This window comes from Monomorium pharaonis, chromosome 5 (assembly GCF_013373865.1).
Source record: "Monomorium pharaonis isolate MP-MQ-018 chromosome 5, ASM1337386v2, whole genome shotgun sequence".
In the NCBI taxonomy this organism is placed as follows: Eukaryota; Metazoa; Arthropoda; class Insecta; order Hymenoptera; family Formicidae; genus Monomorium; species Monomorium pharaonis.
In genome coordinates this window covers 20,956,436-20,977,891 of record NC_050471.1, presented here as the reverse complement: position 1 = coordinate 20,977,891, position 21,456 = coordinate 20,956,436, and the positions used below count along the sequence as shown (strand labels likewise).

General features: G+C 29.6%; 1 protein-coding gene and 1 long non-coding RNA gene across 6 annotated transcripts; one reads left to right on the top strand and one right to left on the bottom strand.

Moving 5' to 3' along the window:
* The first annotated feature begins 995 nt into the window (after nucleotides 1–995).
* On the top strand, nucleotides 996–16,587 carry LOC105839901 (serine/threonine-protein kinase 11-interacting protein). Of its 3 annotated transcripts, XM_012686532.3 has the most exons (19): nucleotides 996–1,352; nucleotides 1,656–2,226; nucleotides 2,343–2,639; nucleotides 3,281–3,474; nucleotides 3,562–3,865; nucleotides 4,018–4,371; nucleotides 4,451–4,529; nucleotides 4,709–4,883; nucleotides 4,956–5,091; nucleotides 5,159–5,311; nucleotides 5,951–6,028; nucleotides 6,522–6,657; nucleotides 6,892–7,016; nucleotides 7,333–7,470; nucleotides 7,714–7,895; nucleotides 8,005–8,102; nucleotides 12,779–12,981; nucleotides 13,106–13,410; nucleotides 15,654–16,587. In XM_012686532.3, the coding sequence occupies exons 2-19, from the start codon at nucleotides 1,773–1,775 to the stop codon at nucleotides 15,855–15,857; spliced, it is 3,615 nt and encodes a 1,204-aa protein (XP_012541986.1). In that variant the 5' UTR covers nucleotides 996–1,352; nucleotides 1,656–1,772; the 3' UTR covers nucleotides 15,858–16,587. The 3 variants fall into 3 exon arrangements, with proteins under 3 accessions (XP_012541986.1, XP_028044894.1, XP_028044895.1); XM_028189093.2 differs by lacking the exons at nucleotides 996–1,352; nucleotides 5,951–6,028 and having other exon boundaries at nucleotides 1,634–2,226; XM_028189094.2 differs by lacking the exons at nucleotides 996–1,352; nucleotides 13,106–13,410; nucleotides 15,654–16,587 and having other exon boundaries at nucleotides 1,634–2,226; nucleotides 12,741–12,967.
* On the bottom strand, nucleotides 4,225–12,734 carry LOC114253932. Of its 3 annotated transcripts, XR_004963246.1 has the most exons (3): nucleotides 9,910–12,734; nucleotides 5,943–6,173; nucleotides 4,225–4,362 (listed from the first exon to the last, which is right to left on the bottom strand). It is a non-coding gene; the product is annotated as an uncharacterized LOC114253932 (long non-coding RNA). The 3 variants fall into 3 exon arrangements; XR_004963245.1 differs by lacking the exon at nucleotides 4,225–4,362 and having other exon boundaries at nucleotides 5,668–6,173; XR_004963247.1 differs by lacking the exons at nucleotides 4,225–4,362; nucleotides 5,943–6,173 and adding an exon at nucleotides 8,957–9,797.
* Nucleotides 16,588–21,456: the final 4,869 nt, after the last annotated feature.

Sequence of the window (21,456 nt, the reverse complement as noted above, 5' to 3'; positions counted from 1 at the left end):
ATATAACCGTTCTCCCAGTTTGTTCTTGTTACACATTATATCCCTTTTCATATCCTCAGTTTCAAGACTTCCTATTATCACCGACCCGCTTATCCCTCACTTTGTCACCCTAATTTCCAATTCTAGCTTTTCTCTGATCATCTCCTCTATCCATTCCTCTTGTATCCTATCTAAATCTTCCTTTCGTAGACCTCTAATTACTATGTTCTTTCTCCTCTCCTCCTTTTCCCTATCCTCAACCCATTTCTTTAATTTTCCTACCTCTCTGTCACTTAGCCCTCCGCTACTATTCTCAAAACTATATCCTGAGCTCGCTCTACTGTATTTACTTTCTCTACTCTCACTTCTCCTTCTTCCTACTGCAACACTTCCTATGCTGTCGCTATTTTCTGTCCTACTAGCCCTCCCCCCTTCTACTTCCCCTCTCTTTACTATTTTTCCTAACTCTATTATATCTTTTTCCACCCCTATGCATTTAACCTCTAATTCTTTCATTCTTTTCTCCCATAATTCCTGTTCTACCTTTAAAACTCTCAATTCCTGCCTTATCTCATCCTTAAATTCTTTCATTTCTAAGGCTATTGCTTTTACTTCCTTCCTTAGCTTAGCTAATCCATCCCTATCTAAATTCTCTTTGCCTACCTCCTCCTGTTCCTTAAAACTCACTCTTTTACCCTGCTTACTACCATCCATCACCAATTTTCTCTGTCCTTCCTCTATACACCTACCTTTTACTCCTCTCTCTCTTATCTCCCTGGACATTTTCCCGCATTTTCCTACCAGTGCTTCCTAACCTCCTAACCTATCCTGATTTCTAACTCTTCTAGACACCGTTTTCTATACACAAACTGTAGGCAATTGCCGGTCCATCTATAAGGTCTATGATAGCACAAGAGCTCTAGGCCAATAAGCATCTTATGTAAATCAATATGGCTACCTTATGCTAGGAGCTGATTGGTTCAACGGTCTTATGCTATGCTTGTGCAGCTCATGTCATTTTGTGTGTGATGGCCCTTATTGTTCGACAATTGCGTATTAAATAAAATGTCTCATTTAATTATTATAGTCTTAATTATTATTGGTTGTGTTACATCTTGACTTGTATCTCATTAAAAATTATTTTAGTAAATATTTAACTTGCTCAGATTCACTCAGATTCTATAGCTTATTGAATACCTCTTTATACCAAAAATTATAAGTTAAAATGTTCTAACGAAAACTGTGAAAAGAGTAATTAAACGCTTTCGTTTCGATATTCATTGCTGAATAACGAAAAAAAAAATCTATAGATATAGCACATATTACACATATTACATTTTCGATGAATATCGAAACGCAAATTTACATTAAAGGTTAGAAAATATGTCAGACTTTTAACGTTTTATTCTTTTCACATTGCTAAGTGAAATATTTTATTTTGTTTCATCTCTCTAAACGTTTCTTTTTTCTGCAAAAGAAAGAACCAAATAATCTTTTGTATTTTTATCCAAATGCTAAATAAACGACATAAATGAAACCTCTAGCGGAGTTCAGTCTATCTCTTACACTCTTGCTATCTTTTTGAGTTTTTCATGTTTTTTTTATCTATAAATTAGATTATATTGAAACCAATAAATGTTTTGTAATACTCTGACAACATAATATTATCATTCTAGAAGTTAATGAAGCTTCAAACTTGCTTGGAAAATTGTGAATTGATTGATTAAATGACACTATAGAAAGCAAAGAATATTTTGTTTGACTTCTCAAGTGAATAAATAAATGAATCGATAATGAGTCACTCGCAAGACACAATTAACACGCCAGAAATAATGGAACTTGTGAGACTTCTCCATCAGAATGGTGACAAGATTTTGAGTGCTTCTAGCAAGCTTTCCTTGTCGACAAGACTGTTGCATAATCTCAATGAAGCATTCTCGGTGATTATATCAGAATCTGAAGATTTGGATTCTTCGTTTCATGTATGCAACAGCTCCAAGGTAGACATATTCCGCAACGTAAAGTTTCTACATGATTTTGTGCAGAAAACTATAGGTTTAAAAGTGACACATTATGCTTCCGATATTAAAGTTATGATTGACATCTCTAAGTTTAGACATTTAAAATATTTAGAGTTGAAACAGGTATCTATTGAATTATTGAAAGGTCTACAGAGTGTCAGAGGTCAATTGGAAAGTATTGTGTGTGCCGGTAGAAAGGGAGTATCAACAATTTATCAATTATTAGGTAATGTTTAATGTACAAAGTAACAGTCCATTAATGTATTTTAACTAGTACCAACATACAAGTTATAATTTTTTGCGCATACACAATTATTTTATATATATTTATTCTTTTTACAGCTGCTTGTGGAGGTGATGCTGGAGTTGGTTTTGTATGGGCATCCTTGAGGCACTTGGTATTGCCTCATAATGCTCTTAAATGTCTGGATAAGTCATTAGAATTAGCACCTTGGCTTCAGATATTGGATCTAAGTCATAATATGATAAGTGATGCTAAGGAAATATCTTGTTTATTAAACTTGAGATATGTGAATCTAGGCTACAACAAATTAGAACAAGTACCTATATTCAACAAGGCATTGTTACATTCGTTACAAGTGTTGGTGTTGAAAAACAATTATATTGACAATTTAAACGGTTGGTCATTATTGTAATAATAACTTTCTTTTAGACATTTACTACCTAAAAGGCTAAAAAAAATTTTGCCACATTTATTAAATATAAAATTATTTTAATTTATGAATTAATGTATATGTTTTGATATTAAAAAATGTACAAGTTTGAAAAGAGACAAATGCTGCTTTTCATTTATCTGAAAGTGAGACTGAGTCGTTCAGAAATTGAGTATTTTATACTCGGATAGTGACGTCACATTACTCAGTGATTTAAAGAAACATGCAAATGACTACACTTATTTTAATAACAAAATTATCTCAATATATAACCTTACTTCTAAAGTATGCGAGACTGAGTAAAGCACAGTCTTGAAATTGCTTAGATTGTAGGAAAAAACAGTTGAATCTCACTTGTGAGAATGCAAAAGGAACGTGCATTTAACTGAGTTATGACGTCACAAGTGAGAATTATCTAAGTTTTGATGTAAATGGAAAGTAGCAAAAGATTCATGTAATTACATAACTTACTCTTTCTTTTTAAAATATAAGTTTTTAAAACAAAAAATATTTTGTAAGACACGCATGTATGCATACACATTATACAGACTGTGTGCGCATAATTATTTATTTTACAAATGATATTGTTATTACTCATTTGTACAGGTCTTCAAGGCCTAGAATGTCTGACAGAGTTAGATTTATCATTTAACTGTTTAACGGAACATTTGGTCCTTTGGCCATTACGAAAGATGTCTACCCTGTTGTGGTTATCCTTGGAAGGAAATCCTTTATCATATCATCCAAAACATAGGATTCTGTCCATAAAATATTTGCATCCGAGTTTGTCAGATAGCAAGGTATTCCTTCGTAATATTACGTAATGAAAATTACAGCAAAATACAACAGATACATAATATGACATAAATTTGAGTAAATTTTCGCAGTTTGTTTTAGATCATCTGCCGTTTTCAAATTCAGAAAAAATGCTAGTCGCGGAAAATCGAATCTTCGAAATATCCATGAATCAATCGACATCTCTAACTAGCTCGATATCTGTATACTCTGATACACATGAATTTGATGAGGACATATTGAATCGTCAAACGATATCGTTGCCTGAGAATTTAGAAAAAAGTGTAATGAAGGGTAAGAAGAAGTCGAATGTTAAAGAAGCGGTCATTGACGAGATCGATCAAGAGAGAGGGGAGCTTAAGAAACTGCCTGATGTGGTGGCATCTTCTCATTTGGGTAAGCCTTTTTTAATCGCGTACGCGTATATAGTAATGGAATATGTTTAATAAGCGTGATGACAATACTGTATAATAACTTGTGGTATAGCGATAAAATATATATTTTTTACAATGCTTATTAACATCTTATTCACTTATTTATTTTTTTAGAGTCATCAAAGGATTATTTGGAGACGAAGAAACGCATCTTGGATCTACGAGAAAAATTTGGCGAGAATAATTGGTTAAGTAGTCACGCAGGATCTTTTGTTCAAGACATTATGGGTCTTCATTCTGCTTCACAATTTTCAAAATCGCAAATGTCTAAAATACAGACTTTGGCTGATGTTAATACAGCATCATTTCTTCATGATACCCTGATTTACGCAATGGATAATGGAAAATCCTCTGACGAGTCCGAATCGAAAATTGCAGATTATGTAGAAGATGATAAAGAGATTCCTCGAAATGAAGACAGTCTTCCGAAGACGTGCGTTGCTATCCCGATTTATGATCCTAATGAAGGTAAAAAAATTATGTAAAATATATTAAATAATGTATTGACAATATCGTATGCAAAAAATAAACCTATTTTTAATCTTAGAGGCTGGAGATTTATATATTGTTCAAAAAGGGAAGGACAATGGTGAACTGGAAAATGTTTTCCTTGTGATAACCTCTGAGTAAGTCACTGTTTCACTGCATACAATTGTAACACATAATTACAATTGTATTATTAAATTCAAATATTTCTGATTTATAAGAAAAAACTGCAAAGATTGCAGCTTTTGTGTAAAGACAATTTTATACTATATTATATATTTTTTATCATGTTAAAATTTTTTTATCACAATATTTGCAGAGATATTAAAGAAAGAGACGCAGTCACTGGAAAAATCAAATTTTGTTGGTCGACAAATTCCTTATTGTCTTGCGTCTTGGGCAGAAGCAACCCACCCACAGTTGACATTATTTTTGACACTACTAGGAAAGACAGGGAGAACAGGAGATATTTTGCGCAACCGGAAGATGCAAAGGTAGAAATCTATGAAAGAAACATTCAATATTTAAGGTGTGTGTGTGCAATTTATAGTATAATTCTCTTTCAGAAAATTGTGAAAACAATTAACGAACAAATCGAAAGACGGCCAATACTGCTCAAAGTTTTCAAGTGCATGAAATGTTCGACGCAGTTCTCGCAAGACCCAGAATTATATGTGACACTCACTGTTAAATCGACGATAGGTTTGCTTTATAATATGAGAGAGCACATTTTTGGAGATGATTGCGAAAATAATATTTTTTCTTTTAGGTGCGAAACATTTTAAATGTCCTACTTGCGACAGCAGCTTGGTCATTGAAATAGAATCTTTATCTAATGTGAATAATCAAATTACAAAAAATCAACCAACAGAGAATGCAACGAAATTCAATTTGACGCATTCCGAATCATTCTCCAGTATCGGTAAGCCCCTACCAGTATAATATTGTTACGTTGTGTCAGCATGTAAGATTCTTAAGACAAGAACAAATTTATTTGTGCACAACCTGTACAAAGTTCTTAATGCATTGCGGAAAAAATACAACATTGTATTTTTTGCAATATAGTATTAAGGCATTACAACAGTGTTAAATTTTAATTTTAGTTCTCAAGAATTTCAATTTCAGCGAGATAATTATTGGATAATCAAACTAAAGATTTAAATTGTTATAGAAGAAATAATAGTAAAAATTTTACAACTTTTGATTTGTCTGGAAAGTAAAACTGCCAAAAGATAGATAATTAAATTTTATAACATTCAATTTGTATTTTTATGATAATTTTTGCGATTAATTTCCTAATTATTAGGAATTACTATATATAGCTATGTATAGCTTGTGCAAAACAATTAATTGTGTTGAAATTGGTCTGATAATTTTAGTTTAATCCAAAAGAAATAATAAAATCCTTCTTAGCCGATTAATCTGTTAAAAAATAATAAGTGCATTTTGATAAAGTAGATGTGTATATTAATGTGCATATCGTATATATACTGAACTAGCGTGTATGCGCGCGTTTGTATGTTTTATCACATTTATGCGTTCTATACTAATACCGGTGCAGGTGGAATGGAGGGTGGAGCTAAATCTGTCACCACTTCTCTGGTGCACTCCGACTCTCACACCCAAGCTCAAGTCTGCTGTAAGCTTCAGCCACAATAATTTATGTTAGCATTCCCTCCCCTTCTTGTTCCTCTGTTTTCCGTTTTTCTTTTCTTTTTTCTTTTTTATATCAACCAGTCAGCCAAATAATTAATAATTTTTCCATCTTCTTTTTCTTTTAATATCTGAAAACAGAGTTTTAATCTTAAGAAAATTTTCAGCAGCTGACAGACTTAAATGTCTCTTTACAAACACACCCTTTTTACATGTAAAAAAATTGGACATTTAAATATATATATTACTGTTAGTAATAATTTCTTTAACTCTTTTCTTTTTGGTATTATATAGAAGCGCCTATAATTTCCAATTTTTCTCTTTATAAATGCGACATGATGCATTCATTTAAAAAATTTGCATGTTTGATTTAAGATTCAAGATTTTCTTTGGTTCATTTTTTTCTCTTTCTCAATTTGCAGAAGACATAACAAAATGTTACTTATTTCTTTATCTAAATTGATATTCACCATTGTCAGGTTCAGCGACGAGTTTAGAAGAATCGAGGGAATCCACACCATCTACAAATGTTCTGACAAAGAAATACGAAAGTGACATAGAAATACTCAGTAATCCAAGTCAGAGCAGCATTGAAGTTTTAGATGAAACGCTAAAGTTAGTTTGCTTGATTGAAGTTATTATTTAGAATAGTGATATTTGTAACTTATAATACTGGACATCTTGTATGTGAGTCAGCTGTTATACAAGCGCATTAAAAAACGAAAACAACTCCTTCTTTAATAAAATTTTATACGGAGAAAGAAATAGACATATATATATAATCTTGTTAAGATTTGCTTGTCTCGATAATTATACTGATATTTCTACCATAATATCCATTGATTGTAGGACAAATGTCACACCAAATCGAAAACGTTCAATGGAAGAAAAACGTACAGCAATTGCTTCTTCTTTAATAACAATACCAGATGCAACGTCAATTATGACGGGCCTGACAGAGAGTAGCTCTTCGGGTATGTATTCTTTATAATTTGCCTTCTTTTGCAAATAATTATGTACAATTAATAAGTCAACGATATGTCACACTTGATTAATTTCATTATAATTTGCATTTTTTTCATGGGAATTAAATTTATTTGACTTTGTGGAAGAAAAAAGATATATAATAAGTAATTTTATAATATATATTGTAATTAATTTTTAATTAATATGTTATAGTTTGTATAAGAATCTATTATAAAATTACATAACTACATGTTGAAATTAATTTATTAATTTATTAATCTTAATTTTTATTTTAATGGTAAGTAAAGTTAATTTTATTTACAGGCTCATTGACAGACAGTATATGCACGGCATATGAAAATAAAGTTGTCAAATCGAACATCGATACAAGATCTTATAGTAGTGATAGCGAAAAAGAAACTGCGTTTGCTCCTGTGACCAACTTAACATCGATGCTGGGAGGTAAAATTAAACAATTCGATGATCGTATATGCTAATAGTAATGTCTTTATAGCAGGCCTGTTTAAGCTGAACGCACTTTTGACGTTAAAGCGCATATCCTTTTGTTGCTAGAGTGACTAATCCTTTTTTGTTCACTCTCCGTCTCACTTTTGAAATGGAAAGGTGGAAGTGCATTCAACTCGCGAGCTGAGTTTGAACAGGCGTACTTTATAATATTTATATCTCTCTGCATGCCATTTTCAGGCTTGCTACAAAGCATCAAAGTTGGTAGTAAGACCTTGAAGGGTGAAGAGGCGTCAAACTTTTTTGGCAGTAACGTGCAATATTCGTATACTGATTTTAGCAGCGTAGATCACAGAATCAAACTACATATCATTCTCAACATATTCGAACATGAAAACGAAGAGCTCGTATTTCTTCTCAAGGTCAGTCTCTTAAAAAATCCATTAAATTTAACTTAATTATACATGACAGGCTCAAGTTCAAATTAAATAGAATTATATAATTGACACCCCATGTTACTTTTTTATACAGGCAGAAATTTTGATGCATTCTCTGCAAGAGACATTTACTGGATGTTTAGTATTGTCTACATCCAAGGTTTACATCCTTAAAATTCACGGGCCAGAAGGGTAAGCTTCTACTTTGATATAATTTTCAATATCAAACGGTATTAAAGTTTTTAAGGAAATTAATCGGATACACACATAAAAAAAAAGCTGGCTAATTATTCGGTATTTAGCGGCGCCAAGTTTTTGTAGTAAAATATTTGTATTAAAATATTTATTTGTAATATTTGTACAAATAATTATTTGTAAAAGTAGATGTTCTAGTTCGTATGAACATCCATAGTTGGCGCATTTTTCTTCATATTATTACCTTTGTAGAGAAAATAAATATTTTGTTCTTTTTGGGGAAAAGATTAGTTCACTAAAATTTCATACATTTGTAGTGCCAAATTAACATTATTTTGTACAAGAATAGATTTTTTAGAGCGTTTCTTGCGCGCATATACTTGGTGCTTTTTATAGCGTTTTCTACTGAGAAAACTAATGCAATACTGGTGCGCACTGAGTGCAATTTTATTGTTCCACTGTAAAAATCAGTTTACATATTTTCAGTATTTAATGTTCTACAAAATTGATGCAATTGTCTGACAAAATTGATGCAAAAAAATTGCACCAAGTGCAACTTTTGCTTCGTCTTTCAAGACGGTGGAAGGTGCCAGTGCAAATTAAATAGATGTTATGTTCGTGCTTTAAGGTATTACATTAAAGTATATATGTTATTACATTATTTTAGTAAACTTTATAACAATGAAATTGTCTAATTTTTAAACCTAAAGTGTCTAATGATGTGTTCCACTGAACCACACTAAACCTGCACCATTATTGCGCTAGTGGAGTTTTCATCGAAATCTACCGCAGCGTTGGTGCTGCACCAGTTTTCACAGTAGAAAACGCTATTAATACCTTTTTTTTTTTAATTTTGGTGTGATTTCACTCATTTTGTAGTGACAGGTATTCCGTTTTATAATATATATGAATTCATAAGACAATTTTGAAGTCTATATCATACTAAATTTAAAGATTGAGACTGAGACTGAGACTGAATTAAAATGACAAAACAAAATTGTATTGGTTTTTTTTTCTTTTCTGATTATATTTTAATTTATTTTTATAATATGCCTATTACATCGTGGATTACATTGTGAAGGAAAAAACGGCTGTGCCTAATTTGAAGATTAGTATAACACTATATGTTGTACAATAGGGAAAAATACAATTAAAAAAAAATATTTCTATTTGAAAGTTTGCGTATGTTTTTTAAGGTAATTTTTATTCTCAGATTTTTTAAAGCAAAGTTTATCAGAAAACAAATTATTAAAAATTACTTTTAAACGGATCTAAAACGCGTCACTGTAAAAAAACGCTATCTATGTGACGTCATACCATTTCTCATTCATAACAACACGGGAAAGATATTAGGTCCTTATTAAAAGTTTATTATTTTTTGCGAAAAAAAATAATATAAGTGAGAAAAAATTGTATCGTCGACGTTTTGTACCCCTGCGTTCAAATACACAGATGAAACATTCGGAAAAAGTTTTTTTCCGTGCCAGAGAATGAAAAGCGCAAGTTATGGTTTAAAGTAGCTCATCGAGCAGATCAACCAACAAATTATTACTGTTGTCAAGATATCATACTCGGTGTCAAGATCTTACTCGGTGTTCTGGACATATTTTTTCTTTTATGGTACAACGTAAAGATTCTCTATGTAAACAAACATAACCTATAGCAATATCGCCGTAGGTTTCTCGAGATGACCTGTATTAAAAAACTTTTAATGTCCAATAATATTGCAATAAAAGAATATACATTATTAAAAATTATTATTATACATATGCACACATATGTACAATACATATATTGTACTTACAAAGATGCTTTAACCAATCTTATTTCTGCTGCGTTAGATTTATCATCAGTTTTGATAAATTCAGCCACCATAAATATATCAATTTTAGGTAAATTTCTTGAGTCAGCTTTAACAAATCTTGTTTTCACCATATTTTATAATAAATAGTTATTTAATAAAATAAAGATTTAGTGATCCTCTTCGAAGTAACGGTATGACGTCACGACAGCAACAACCAATCGTTGAGCGTTTATGAGTCACGTGATAATTTTTAAAAATAACTTTATTAATTTTAATTATTAATTGTAGTAAAAAATTCAAAATTTTTATATTTATAATCCTTATAAATTGTATAGATGTATTTAAATAAAAAAATTGTATACTTTTTATTTTGTACTCTTCCTTATTAATAAATAAGTATATTACACAAAATTTTCATTTTTTTTTAAATAGAAATAAGTATTCTGAGACAGGTTAGTACTTTGTGTTATGGTTTTAGTTTTGGTATTATTTTTAGTTACTATGTTAAAAAAAAGAGAAGAAGAAACACTTTATTTAAATCTAAAGTAGAAAAACCTAAAATAGAAAAAGAAAAATGAGAGTAAAAAGTGGACGAGTAAAAAGAGAGAGAAAGAGAGAAAATTAGAAGTAGTTAAGAAATAATAAGTAAAAGTAAGATAAGTGACATAAAGTAAGTTATTTACACATGTAAATAAATTATAATTATTGTGCTAGAAAGAGTAAAATAACTAAAAATAAAATATAACAAAGTTTTATTTTTATCTCAGAATACTTATTCTATACAAAAAAATGAAAATTTTATGTAACTTATCTGATTATACAACGCATAGTATTTTACTAAATTCTTCAAGTTAGGCACAGCCGTATTCTCCTCCACGATGTAATCCACGATATAATATGCAAATTATGCATAAAACTAACTAACCCGTCACTAATCTCGCGCACGTCAACACTAACCTCGAACTGTCACATCATAGACGTGAAACTCTCCGCGTATTAATCATTACCTCGACACGCGGATGGCGCGGACGCAACCAATGACATGTAACTTTTCGTGTCCGTGTCAACTCGTAAATAATTAAAATCCAAAACCATCTATTACGCTGAAAGCAAAAGTACAAATCCCTATCACCTGTCCGGGAGACGACGATGACTACGACGTTTCTTAAAAATATTTTTACTCTTGATGCGAAACTTTAAATTGCAATATCTTCGCTCGTAAGTCACGTAACGGAAAAATAGGAACACTTTTGTTATATAAATTAGATGCAAGCTATCTATTAGCCTATTTAGAAATCAAACGATCAGCCGTTATTGAGAATCCAATAACTACGGAATCTTGCAAACGCCGTCTCGCGTAATAGAGACACGGCAGTGCCTCGCGCGCGTACACTACCGTGCCTCTTGATATCTACAGTCAGACCTTCCATTTAGCATACCAAAAACCTCCGTTTAGTATACCATGTGATCACAGTCGCTGCGCGTACACGATGCGCAGTCGTCTGCATCAGGTCCGTACATACGTACTTGCCAATGCAAGAATCACATTCTAACCTCCATAATTTGAAACTGGATCTGACGATATGTACGTACGACTCTGTTTTGGGCGGCGCTAACACGAACCTCCCATTTATCATATTTGGTCCCGTGGCTATGCTAAATGAGAGGTCCGATTGTATGCAGTTTAGTTATGCTTAAAAACTGAAATGGAAATATATGTTCTATTAATCACTAAAATGCAATGCTTCTTATTATTAAGAAGGCTAGGTATTGACAAAATAAAGATAAAAAAGTAAATATCCATAAATTGTTCATTTACAGAAATTTTAAGTATGTAAAATCAGTAAGAAAATTTTTTCAAGATGATGGTTTCTATAAGGTTAAAGTAATGTATTTTTAATATAATTGTTTTTTTATGTATTGTTTTTTAAGAAAAATATCGACAAAGATTATTATTTATTCTAGTTTTTTTAACTTTACATCATGAGATAGAAGTCACTATAAGGCTTTGTGATAAAACTTTATTTTTTAAGGGATAACGCCATCCCTAAAACAATACCCAAATTTGGAAATTTTTTGTGGGCAAATAGGTTTATTTAAAAAAGTATAATCTATTTTATTATATACATATTAAATTATTTGGAAAATTTTTATTTACTTATAATTGATTAAAATAGCGGCGTACTGGCACACTTCCGCAAACGCACTTTTTTTAGACATCATTTTGCGTGCAAGATTTCTCTAAGATTTAACCTCGAAAAATTCAAAATTATTTTCTATATTGATTGCAATTACAAGTACAAAGCCGTTTAAAAAAATATCCTTTTTTTAAATAACAGCTATTTTTAGGAAAAAGTACATTTTTGTGGTCAAAAATTAGATAAACAAATTATTATTGCAAAAAGAATTTTCAATGTTTCGCAAAAATCCTATTGTGTGATGTATAGAAGATGATGTTAAAATTTCAAGTCAGTCGGATAAAAAAAGCGTTACACCCAAATTAGAAAAAGTGCATTTGCGGGGAAATGTGCCAGTATCACCGTCATTTTAAACAATTATAAATAAATAATTAAACATTTTTTTAAACAATTTAATATGTGTATAATAAAATGGTTTATATTTGTTTTTTAAATAAAGCTATTTATTTGTTTACAAAAAATTCCCGAACTTAGGTGATCATTTTAGAGCCTCAGGGATCATGTTACTCCTTAAACATCGCTTAATTGTAGTTTATTTAGAATTAATTAAAATTTTAAGAACATAATTTTATATATAGTTTTATTTATTATAACGTTAAAGTCCCGAGAAAAACTCCTTATTCTTAAAATTAGTTGCAAAGAACAAAAGAAGAAAAAGGAATTTGTAATAGGGAGGATCCACAACGTTGGCTTCACAAGGAAGTCAGTTGGACGACGGACAGATTGAGATCTTTTGTGCCGCTACCATTTAAACAGGGCATTTTGATCGAATTACAACAAACTGGTAAAGCCGGCGAAGAGCATCTTGCCATCACTGTGCTCTGTATTCTGCAAGATTTCCAAAGAACGTCAAATTTTTTATTTTATATTACAGGTAAAATGTGTTCCTTATACATCGATGAGATTTACTAATTATGAGAATCTTGAAATTAAGTATTTAAATCTGAATATATTGACAATAACTTATTTTATTTCTGTTTATATGTGTTTGTTGATAGATTTGCAGTTACCTGTTAGCTGTGAGGTGGAATTCTCTATTCCAGAGCATTACAGCATTTTGATGCACAATGTACTAATGAATACTGTCAATTATCAAACTAGGAACATCGTAAGATTACTGGCAATGTTTTCCTCCGCGATATTGAAACATCAAAATGTCACTATCGAACTAAGACTATCCGGATTAATAGTGACAGATACAACGTTGGTGATACTGAAAGACAATGTTCAATGGCTTATACCGAGCAGCGATCAAATACCGTTGATTGCTAAAGAACAAGTTATGAGCAATTTGATTGGAATAGTTAGTAATTTCTGATGTATGTTAGCTATAACTTACAAAGAAACCTCGCAAACCCAAAAATTCTGATTTTTATGAAACTTGACATAAGTTTAGAAGGCGTAAATACATGAATTCAAAAATTTTAAATAAAATTTTAAATTTTAAATAAACGGTTTAAAAGGTAAAAACCACCCTTCAAAAGTTGACGGTTTTTACCTTTTCTCGATATATCTTGTAAACTAAACAAAATATTAAAAGATGTTTTATACAAAAGTTTTACAGCATAAATACTTCTATTTAATTATGCTGTTTATTTTTTGAAAAAAAAATTTTTCAAAAATTCACTTTTTATACTTTCTGTGTTGAATATTTATTGCATCAAAATTTTAATTTTAGTAAAATTTGGCACAAATGTAGAGGGGGACAATACATGAATTTAGAAAATTTTAGTTGGTGCTCAAAAACGGTTTAAAATATTAAAACTATCCTTCAAATGTTGAGATATTTTTGATTTTTTTCGATATCACGTAAACTTAACGAAACATAAAAAAATGTTTTATATAAAAGTTTTATAGTATAAATACTTTCATTTAACTACACTGTTTTTAATTAAAAAAATTTTTTTCTAATTAAAAGTTTTTCTAATTAAAAAAGTTTTTTAATAAAATTGACTTTTATGTATCTAGCATTTATAAAGTAATTATACTATTTTATATTATGTATTGACCTTTTTTTCACTTTTCCAATATTCCATGGTTTTTTTATAGTTACTATTTAAAATTTCGTTTTCTGGTTCAATTATCTTCATTATCAGGTTCATAATCATCATCATTCTTCCTTTTTTCTTACAAATTCTATATCAGTTAAATCCACTTATTAATAATTTTGAAATTCTAAAACAGTGTCGGTGTGTACAACAAATGCTACATTATTTGTTGATATTCTTTATCACTTCACATAATATTTCTCTTCTATTTATAGGCGTTGGGAGAATATGTGTAATTTAAAATAAAACAATTCACATATTAAGAACATTTGCAACATTTATGTGTAACATTATGCTTTGTTTGATTAAAAATTTAAACAATTTAACAGAATAATCAAGCACGTGTTAGACGTCACTTAATACTGATGTGAAAATGACGCGTAACATCATTAATAAAGATACCCAACTTTTATTAATAAGTGATTTCTATTTCATATTTGATGCATACTGTGACATGATGAATATAAAACATGAATGTGAAATATGACAGACAGAATGAACACTGTGTGAAAACAACGTGACTACTCTAATATTGCGCAACTGTCACAAAAAATAATACATACGAAAATGTAGATAATACAAATATATAGTATTATAACATAGATAATATACACATAAATGATACAAATAATACGTAATATAAGATAGTATAATTACTTTATAAATGCTACATAAGAGTTAATTTTATTAAAAAATTTTTTAATTAAAAAATTTTTTGAAAAATAAACGGCGTATTTAAATGAAAGTATTTATACTGTAAAACTTTTGTATAAAACATTTTTTGATGTTTCGTTAAGTTTACGAGATATATCGGAAAAAAAGGCAAAAATATCTCAACCTTTGAAGGGTGGTTTTAACCCTTTACACTGTTTTTGAGCACCAACTAAAATTTTCTAAATTCATGTATTCCCCTTCTACATTACCGAATTTCACTAAAATTAAAATTTTGGTGCAATAAACATTCAACATAGGAATAGTTGAATTTTTGAAAAACAATTTTTTTTTTTTTTTTTTTTTTTTTTTCAAAAAATGAATAGCATAGTTTTAGAAATAGAAGTATTTATGCTGTAAAACTTTTGTATAAAATATCTTTTGATATTTTATTTAGTTTACGAAAAAATATTTATTATTAAAAATTACGAATATATTGAAAAAACGTAAAAAAACCTCAACTTTTGAAGGGTATTTTCGAAAACCCTTTAAACCGTTTCTAAGCACCAACTAAAAATTTCTAATTTTACTCCCTCTACATTTATGCTAAGTTTCATTAAATCAGAATTTTCGGGTCCGCGAGGTTTCCTTGTTAGAAAAAATTAGTGTTCTTAAGTAGTTATTTTATGCAGGGGAGGGGACTAACAGTACGGTTATAAACAATATATAAACAAAACGTTCTGCGATTGAAAGTTTTTATTACTACACATTATTACACTACTGAGATGCGTTTTCCCTGCACATTTACTGTGTATTATATCATATTATTATAATATTATAATTTTAGGAACATTGTGACACTTGGTTGACTTTGAATTTCTTGGACGAGATTGCGGGCCTCGAGGAAAGCTGGACCTTGAAATTTGTCTCTTCTGGTGCTATTGAGGCTGTAATAAATTCTATTCAGTCTCCATGGGAAGAATTATTCTCAATACCTCTGCAAATAACTACACGCGTAACGCAGGATTTTGAGAAAGTCGAGAAAGCTTAAATAATATACAAATAGAATCTATATCGGGTTTTTTTACATTGATTTGAGCTTTTGTCTTATATATACAAATATATTCAAAATATATATTAAACATATAATTTAAAATATATTCAATTTAAATTAAAGAATAAAATAAAATTACTTTACAGATGTTGTATTCAAAATGCTATTTTAACAGATGTTTTTCTTTCTGCACTTTTACACAATTCAGACATTTTAACATTGAATTAACTAGAGAAGTTTGCATAGTGTATATTATTTCCAGTAGAAACATTGAAGATTTCAATAAATTTTACACTGTCCATAAACACAGAGACACTTGTTACAAAAGAGATATAAAGAAATAATTAGCAAAAAAATCTGAAAGAATTCAACATGCAAGAAAGTTTTTTTTCTTGAAAAAACAAGAATGGCAAAACTTTTGCTAGAACATCAAATGTATAGTTTTTGGTATAATTTTCGATGGTGCTACTTTTAATTGTAAATATTCTAGCTGAATCATCTTTCTTTATATTGATTTTTAACCCAAAGTTTTTCCATAATGTTATGGAACATATATGTATACACGTATATACACGCAATCCCTTGTATAAATTTTTCATAATGTGTGTTTGTACATTTAGCAATTTAGTTATTAATTATATCCGATGGTGTAAACGCCTGGCTGTGATATGTATATTTGGAGTTTTACAATAAATACAAAACTCAGATATTTTATTGTAGAAATTTATATCGTGAAGATATTGTAATTTATATTTTATAACAAAGCATATATAAATAAATATAATTACGATCTTAAAATAATCTTAAAATGTTTACTCGATTCTTGTGTCTTTGTATGTATGTATGTATATATATTATCATATATATATAATTCGCGGACGTCTGAATGTATGTCCGGAGAATACTCCGTCATTTGTGGTCCGATCCTCATGCCACAGGTCTCAAAATTTTCCACTTTTAACCATAGAGATATAAGAATAGAGTACGTAAGAGAGCCAAAAAAGCGATAGAGGAATAAAAAGAGAGATCCGAATAAAGGCCCCTCTGTCTTTGTTCGATCGTGCATGCGCAAGAGTACTGTTTTGAAATCTGCTGAGTCTGCGTTCGTACATCGCGTCATTTATAAAATTTAATACGGTTATAAAGTGATTAAGAGAGCAATGACAAAAACGTGTATTGTGTGTAAAAAGGAAGCAAATCCATATTCTAATTTTAAAATATAATTATAAATCTAGAATTCAACGTTTATTATTTATTTTGATGGCTATATATAAATATTTTTTTAGCAGAATGATTATAATTTTCGTACATGATGCTTATTTTTAATGTATAACTATATAAAATATTTTTTTATTTAATTTTTTATGTTACAAAAAATAAAAATTTTCGAAAGTTAAGCGCGATCCCCCCGTACCTATACAAGTTAAAAAGCAAATGCATTGCTAATGCCATCACGTACAGTAGGCGTCAATAATGCCTTCCTACATGAAATAAGCCGCATTCAGGGCCAGTAACAACTAGGCGCATCTCATCTAGATATTCGTGCATCATGACTGTTAATCTAAAAAGATATTATTTTCAAATGGTGTGCACGCACATTCTCAACAGTTTTAAATGCACTTTGCAAAATATTGTATCATGTAGTTAAAAAAAAAATAATAATTTATGCTAATTTAGTATATATAGTCTAAGCTGTATATATTGTTAAAAAAATAAGTAGATTAAAATAATACAAATTATAGAGAGACTCAATAAAAAATTTTTTATACAAAATATATGTAAATCTATATAATTATACATAAAATGTCCATATATTTCTATATTAATTTATTTTTTGTAAAATTTTTATTTAGTATAAAATAATAATCATACTGAAATAATGGATTAAAAAAATAATTTTTTTACTGTTCTTTTTACTAAAAGTTAAATATGAAAAATAAGAAAAAATTTCTCACGTATGATCATATGTATTTTCTTAAATCTTAAAATATAAATATAGGCAATTTTTTTAGACAATTATATAGGCAATTTTTTTTTTTTTTTTTTAGGACATATCTTGTGTATATTATAATTATATATACTTTGCATAAAACGTTGGATTGAAAAGAATTTAAAAATATAGACAGTTTAAATACTTTCTGAATTCTGCTTAAAAAAGGATTCAATTTATTTCAAATCTTTTTATTTTATCGCATTCAATAAAATTTCATCAAATGCCAACTCTTGCATTCAAAAGAATTCACTCGAGTCTAAACAATTCTTCGCATTTAAACGCAATAAGAGGCATTGAAATAATTGCGAATCCTCACATTAAAAAGATTCACTTCTGCTAATTGTTATCGGATTCAGAGGCATACCAGATTTCGTGATTCTATTCTCAATATCGCACTGAAAAGTATTGGCCCATAATCTAATCCGAAATTTTTGCAAAGCAGAATTCATGATAAAATCTCGTGAATGCGAAACATTATTATTGAATAAGACATTTTATGCAGGGTATTTATATATAAAAAAATTTTTTTCCTATGAAAAAAAAATAATAATAAATTATCAATTCATACAGAATATGCCTTAATCGGTCAAAGCTGATCAAACTGTTTGCGCTAATATTTACTTGCGTGATTTTATATATCTTTCCAAGTTCATTGATAATAATGAATTATCATATTATTGATAATAATAAATTATTATATTATTGACATAATTTCTCTCTATATATATTACATAAAATATTAAATAAATACAACGGATTTTTATTTTTGTTTTTATTGTTATTTTTTTATAGCTGCTAAAATTATCGGACTTTATGAATCGGGAGTAAACAGAAATAAAATCGCTCAAACGGTAGGATGTAGTGGACGCACAGTGAGTAGATGGATCATACAAAATATCGAACGAAAAACCCGGAATCTCTAAAAGATTACCGAAAAAACAATGCAAGACCAAGGCAAACTACAGCACAATAAGATAACAATATTGTTGAATTTGTTAAAAATTCTTCCAATGCTGCTACAACAGTTTACGCAATAATTTTCCAATTTTGGAAAACACGGTGAGACGAAAACTTGCAGTAGCATTGAAATGATTTTCAACTGATTCAACAATATTTTTATTTTGTTTTGCAGTTTTTCTTGACCTTGCATTGATCTGCAGTTTTTCTTGTTTTTTCTAATCTTAAATTTTTATTTACTTTTTTAAATTGTTATTGAATTTATACTTACCAATATGGAATCCAGAAACCATCATTTTGGAGTACTAATTCTAATCGTCTCGACATCGAATTAATTAAATTTTGCGTGTAATCGGGTGTCAACGCTAATTGATTCCAAACTTGGTAAACATGATCTCTTAACGCTTCTTTGGTTCTTAATTGACCTGATATCCATGATGATTTCATCTTGCCCCATACGTTTTCAATCGGATTTAGATCGGGTGACTTTGCTGGCCATGGTATTAGTTGAAAATCAGGATTTGCTTCAAACCATAACTGAACCATTCTTGAAGTGTGTACAGCACTGTTGTCTTGAACGATTTTAATAACTGGGTATTGTTCTTCAGGATATATTTGTCTAGCGCTAGGTTTTAAAATTACTTCCAAAATCTCCACATATTCTTCAGCATCCATATGTGGTGATAATTCTACAATATCCATTAATCTTGAGGATGTCATGCTTCCACAAAATCCCAAGCTAATTCTTCCACTTTGTTTATAGGGAATAACATATTTCTCTCCATCCGGTCGCCATACTCTATATCTCCCGTCTTCAGCAGAAGAAAACGTTACTTCGTCCAAAAATATCATTGCGTTCCATACTTCCTGCGGTGTATTTAAATATTCTCGTGCAAATTGCATTCTTTGATTCCTGTGATTTTCTGTAAGTGCAATTTTTTTCGCTGGTGGATGTGAATGAATCTTAGTCGATTTCAATCGACGTCTCACCGTGCTTTCCGAAATTGGAAAATTGTTGCGTAGAACTGTTGCAGCAGCATTAAAAGGGTTTTCATCCACTAATTGAACAATGTTTTCATCATCTTGTGCTGTAGTTTTCCTTGGTCTTGCATTATTCTTTCGGTGATCTTTTAGAGATTCTAGGCCTTCTGTTCGATATTTTGTTATCCACCTACCCACTGTGCGTTCACTACATCTTACCGTTTGAGCGATTTCACTTCTGCTTACTCCCGATTCATAGAGTCTGATAATTCGTCCTCTATCACTTTCTGATAAATTTGCAAAAATATTACGTTGCATTGTGTGTCACTTTTACGACCATTTTAATAAACAAAACAATAACAAAAATTAATGCATGCACACACATAAACACACATGCGCATGCAACACACATACACATAATATTATATAATATAATTATATATATCTAATTATTATAAATATAAAGAGTCATGAATATATATTAATATTATTATAATATTATGATAATACGTATTATATATATTATATGTATTGTTATAAAATTAGATATATATGTGTATATATATATATATATATATATATATATATATATATTTGCAAAAATATTACATAGCGTGTGATATTTACGTGACCATGATAATGTTTTTAAAAATTTAATTTAAACGCATAATGAATAGATGAATTTCAAAATATCAAGCGAGAAGCTTTTTCCAATCTTAAAAAATTTAAGATTAGAAAAAACAAGAAAAACTACAGATCAATGCAAGGTCAAGAAAAACTGCAAAACAAAATAAAAATATTGTTGAATCAGTTGAAAATCATTTCAATGCTACTGCAAGTTTTCGTCTCACCGTGTTTTCCAAAATTGGAAAATTATTGCGTAAACTGTTGTAGCAGCATTGGAAGAATTTTTAACAAATTCAACAATATTGTTATCTTATTGTGCTGTAGTTTGCCTTGGTCTTGCATTGTTTTTTCGGTAATCTTTTAGAGATTCCGGGTTTTTCGTTCGATATTTTGTATGATCCATCTACTCACTGTGCGTCCACTACATCCTACCGTTTGAGCGATTTTATTTCTGTTTACTCCCGATTCATAAAGTCCGATAATTTTAGCAGCTATAAAAAAATAACAATAAAAACAAAAATAAAAATCCGTTGTATTTATTTAATATTTTATGTAATATATATAGAGAGAAATTATGTCAATAATATAATAATTTATTATTATCAATAATATGATAATTCATTATTATCAATGAACTTGGAAAGATATATAAAATCACGCAAGTAAATATTAGCGCAAACAGTTTGATCAGCTTTGACCGATTAAGGCATATTCTGTATGAATTGATAATTTATTATTATTTTTTTTTCATAGGAAAAAAATTTTTTTATATATAAATACCCTGCATAAAATGTCTTATTCAATAATAATGTTTCGCATTCACGAGATTTTATCATGAATTCTGCTTTGCAAAAATTTCGGATTAGATTATGGGCCAATACTTTTCAGTGCGATATTGAGAATAGAATCACGAAATCTGGTATGCCTCTGAATCCGATAACAATTAGCAGAAGTGAATCTTTTTAATGTGAGGATTCGCAATTATTTCAATGCCTCTTATTGCGTTTAAATGCGAAGAATTGTTTAGACTCGAGTGAA

Bases quoted from the DNA above. Each gene is read 5' to 3' on its own strand.
- LOC105839901 (XM_012686532.3), top strand. From the start codon at position 1,773: ATGAGTCACTCGCAAGACACAATTAACACGCCAGAAATAATGGAACTT. The intron at 4,372-4,450 runs GTAAAAAAATTA...TTTTAATCTTAG, and splicing joins GATTTATGATCCTAATGAAG to AGGCTGGAGATTTATATATT. The intron at 12,982-13,105 runs GTAAAATGTGTT...GTTTGTTGATAG, and splicing joins TTTTTTATTTTATATTACAG to ATTTGCAGTTACCTGTTAGC.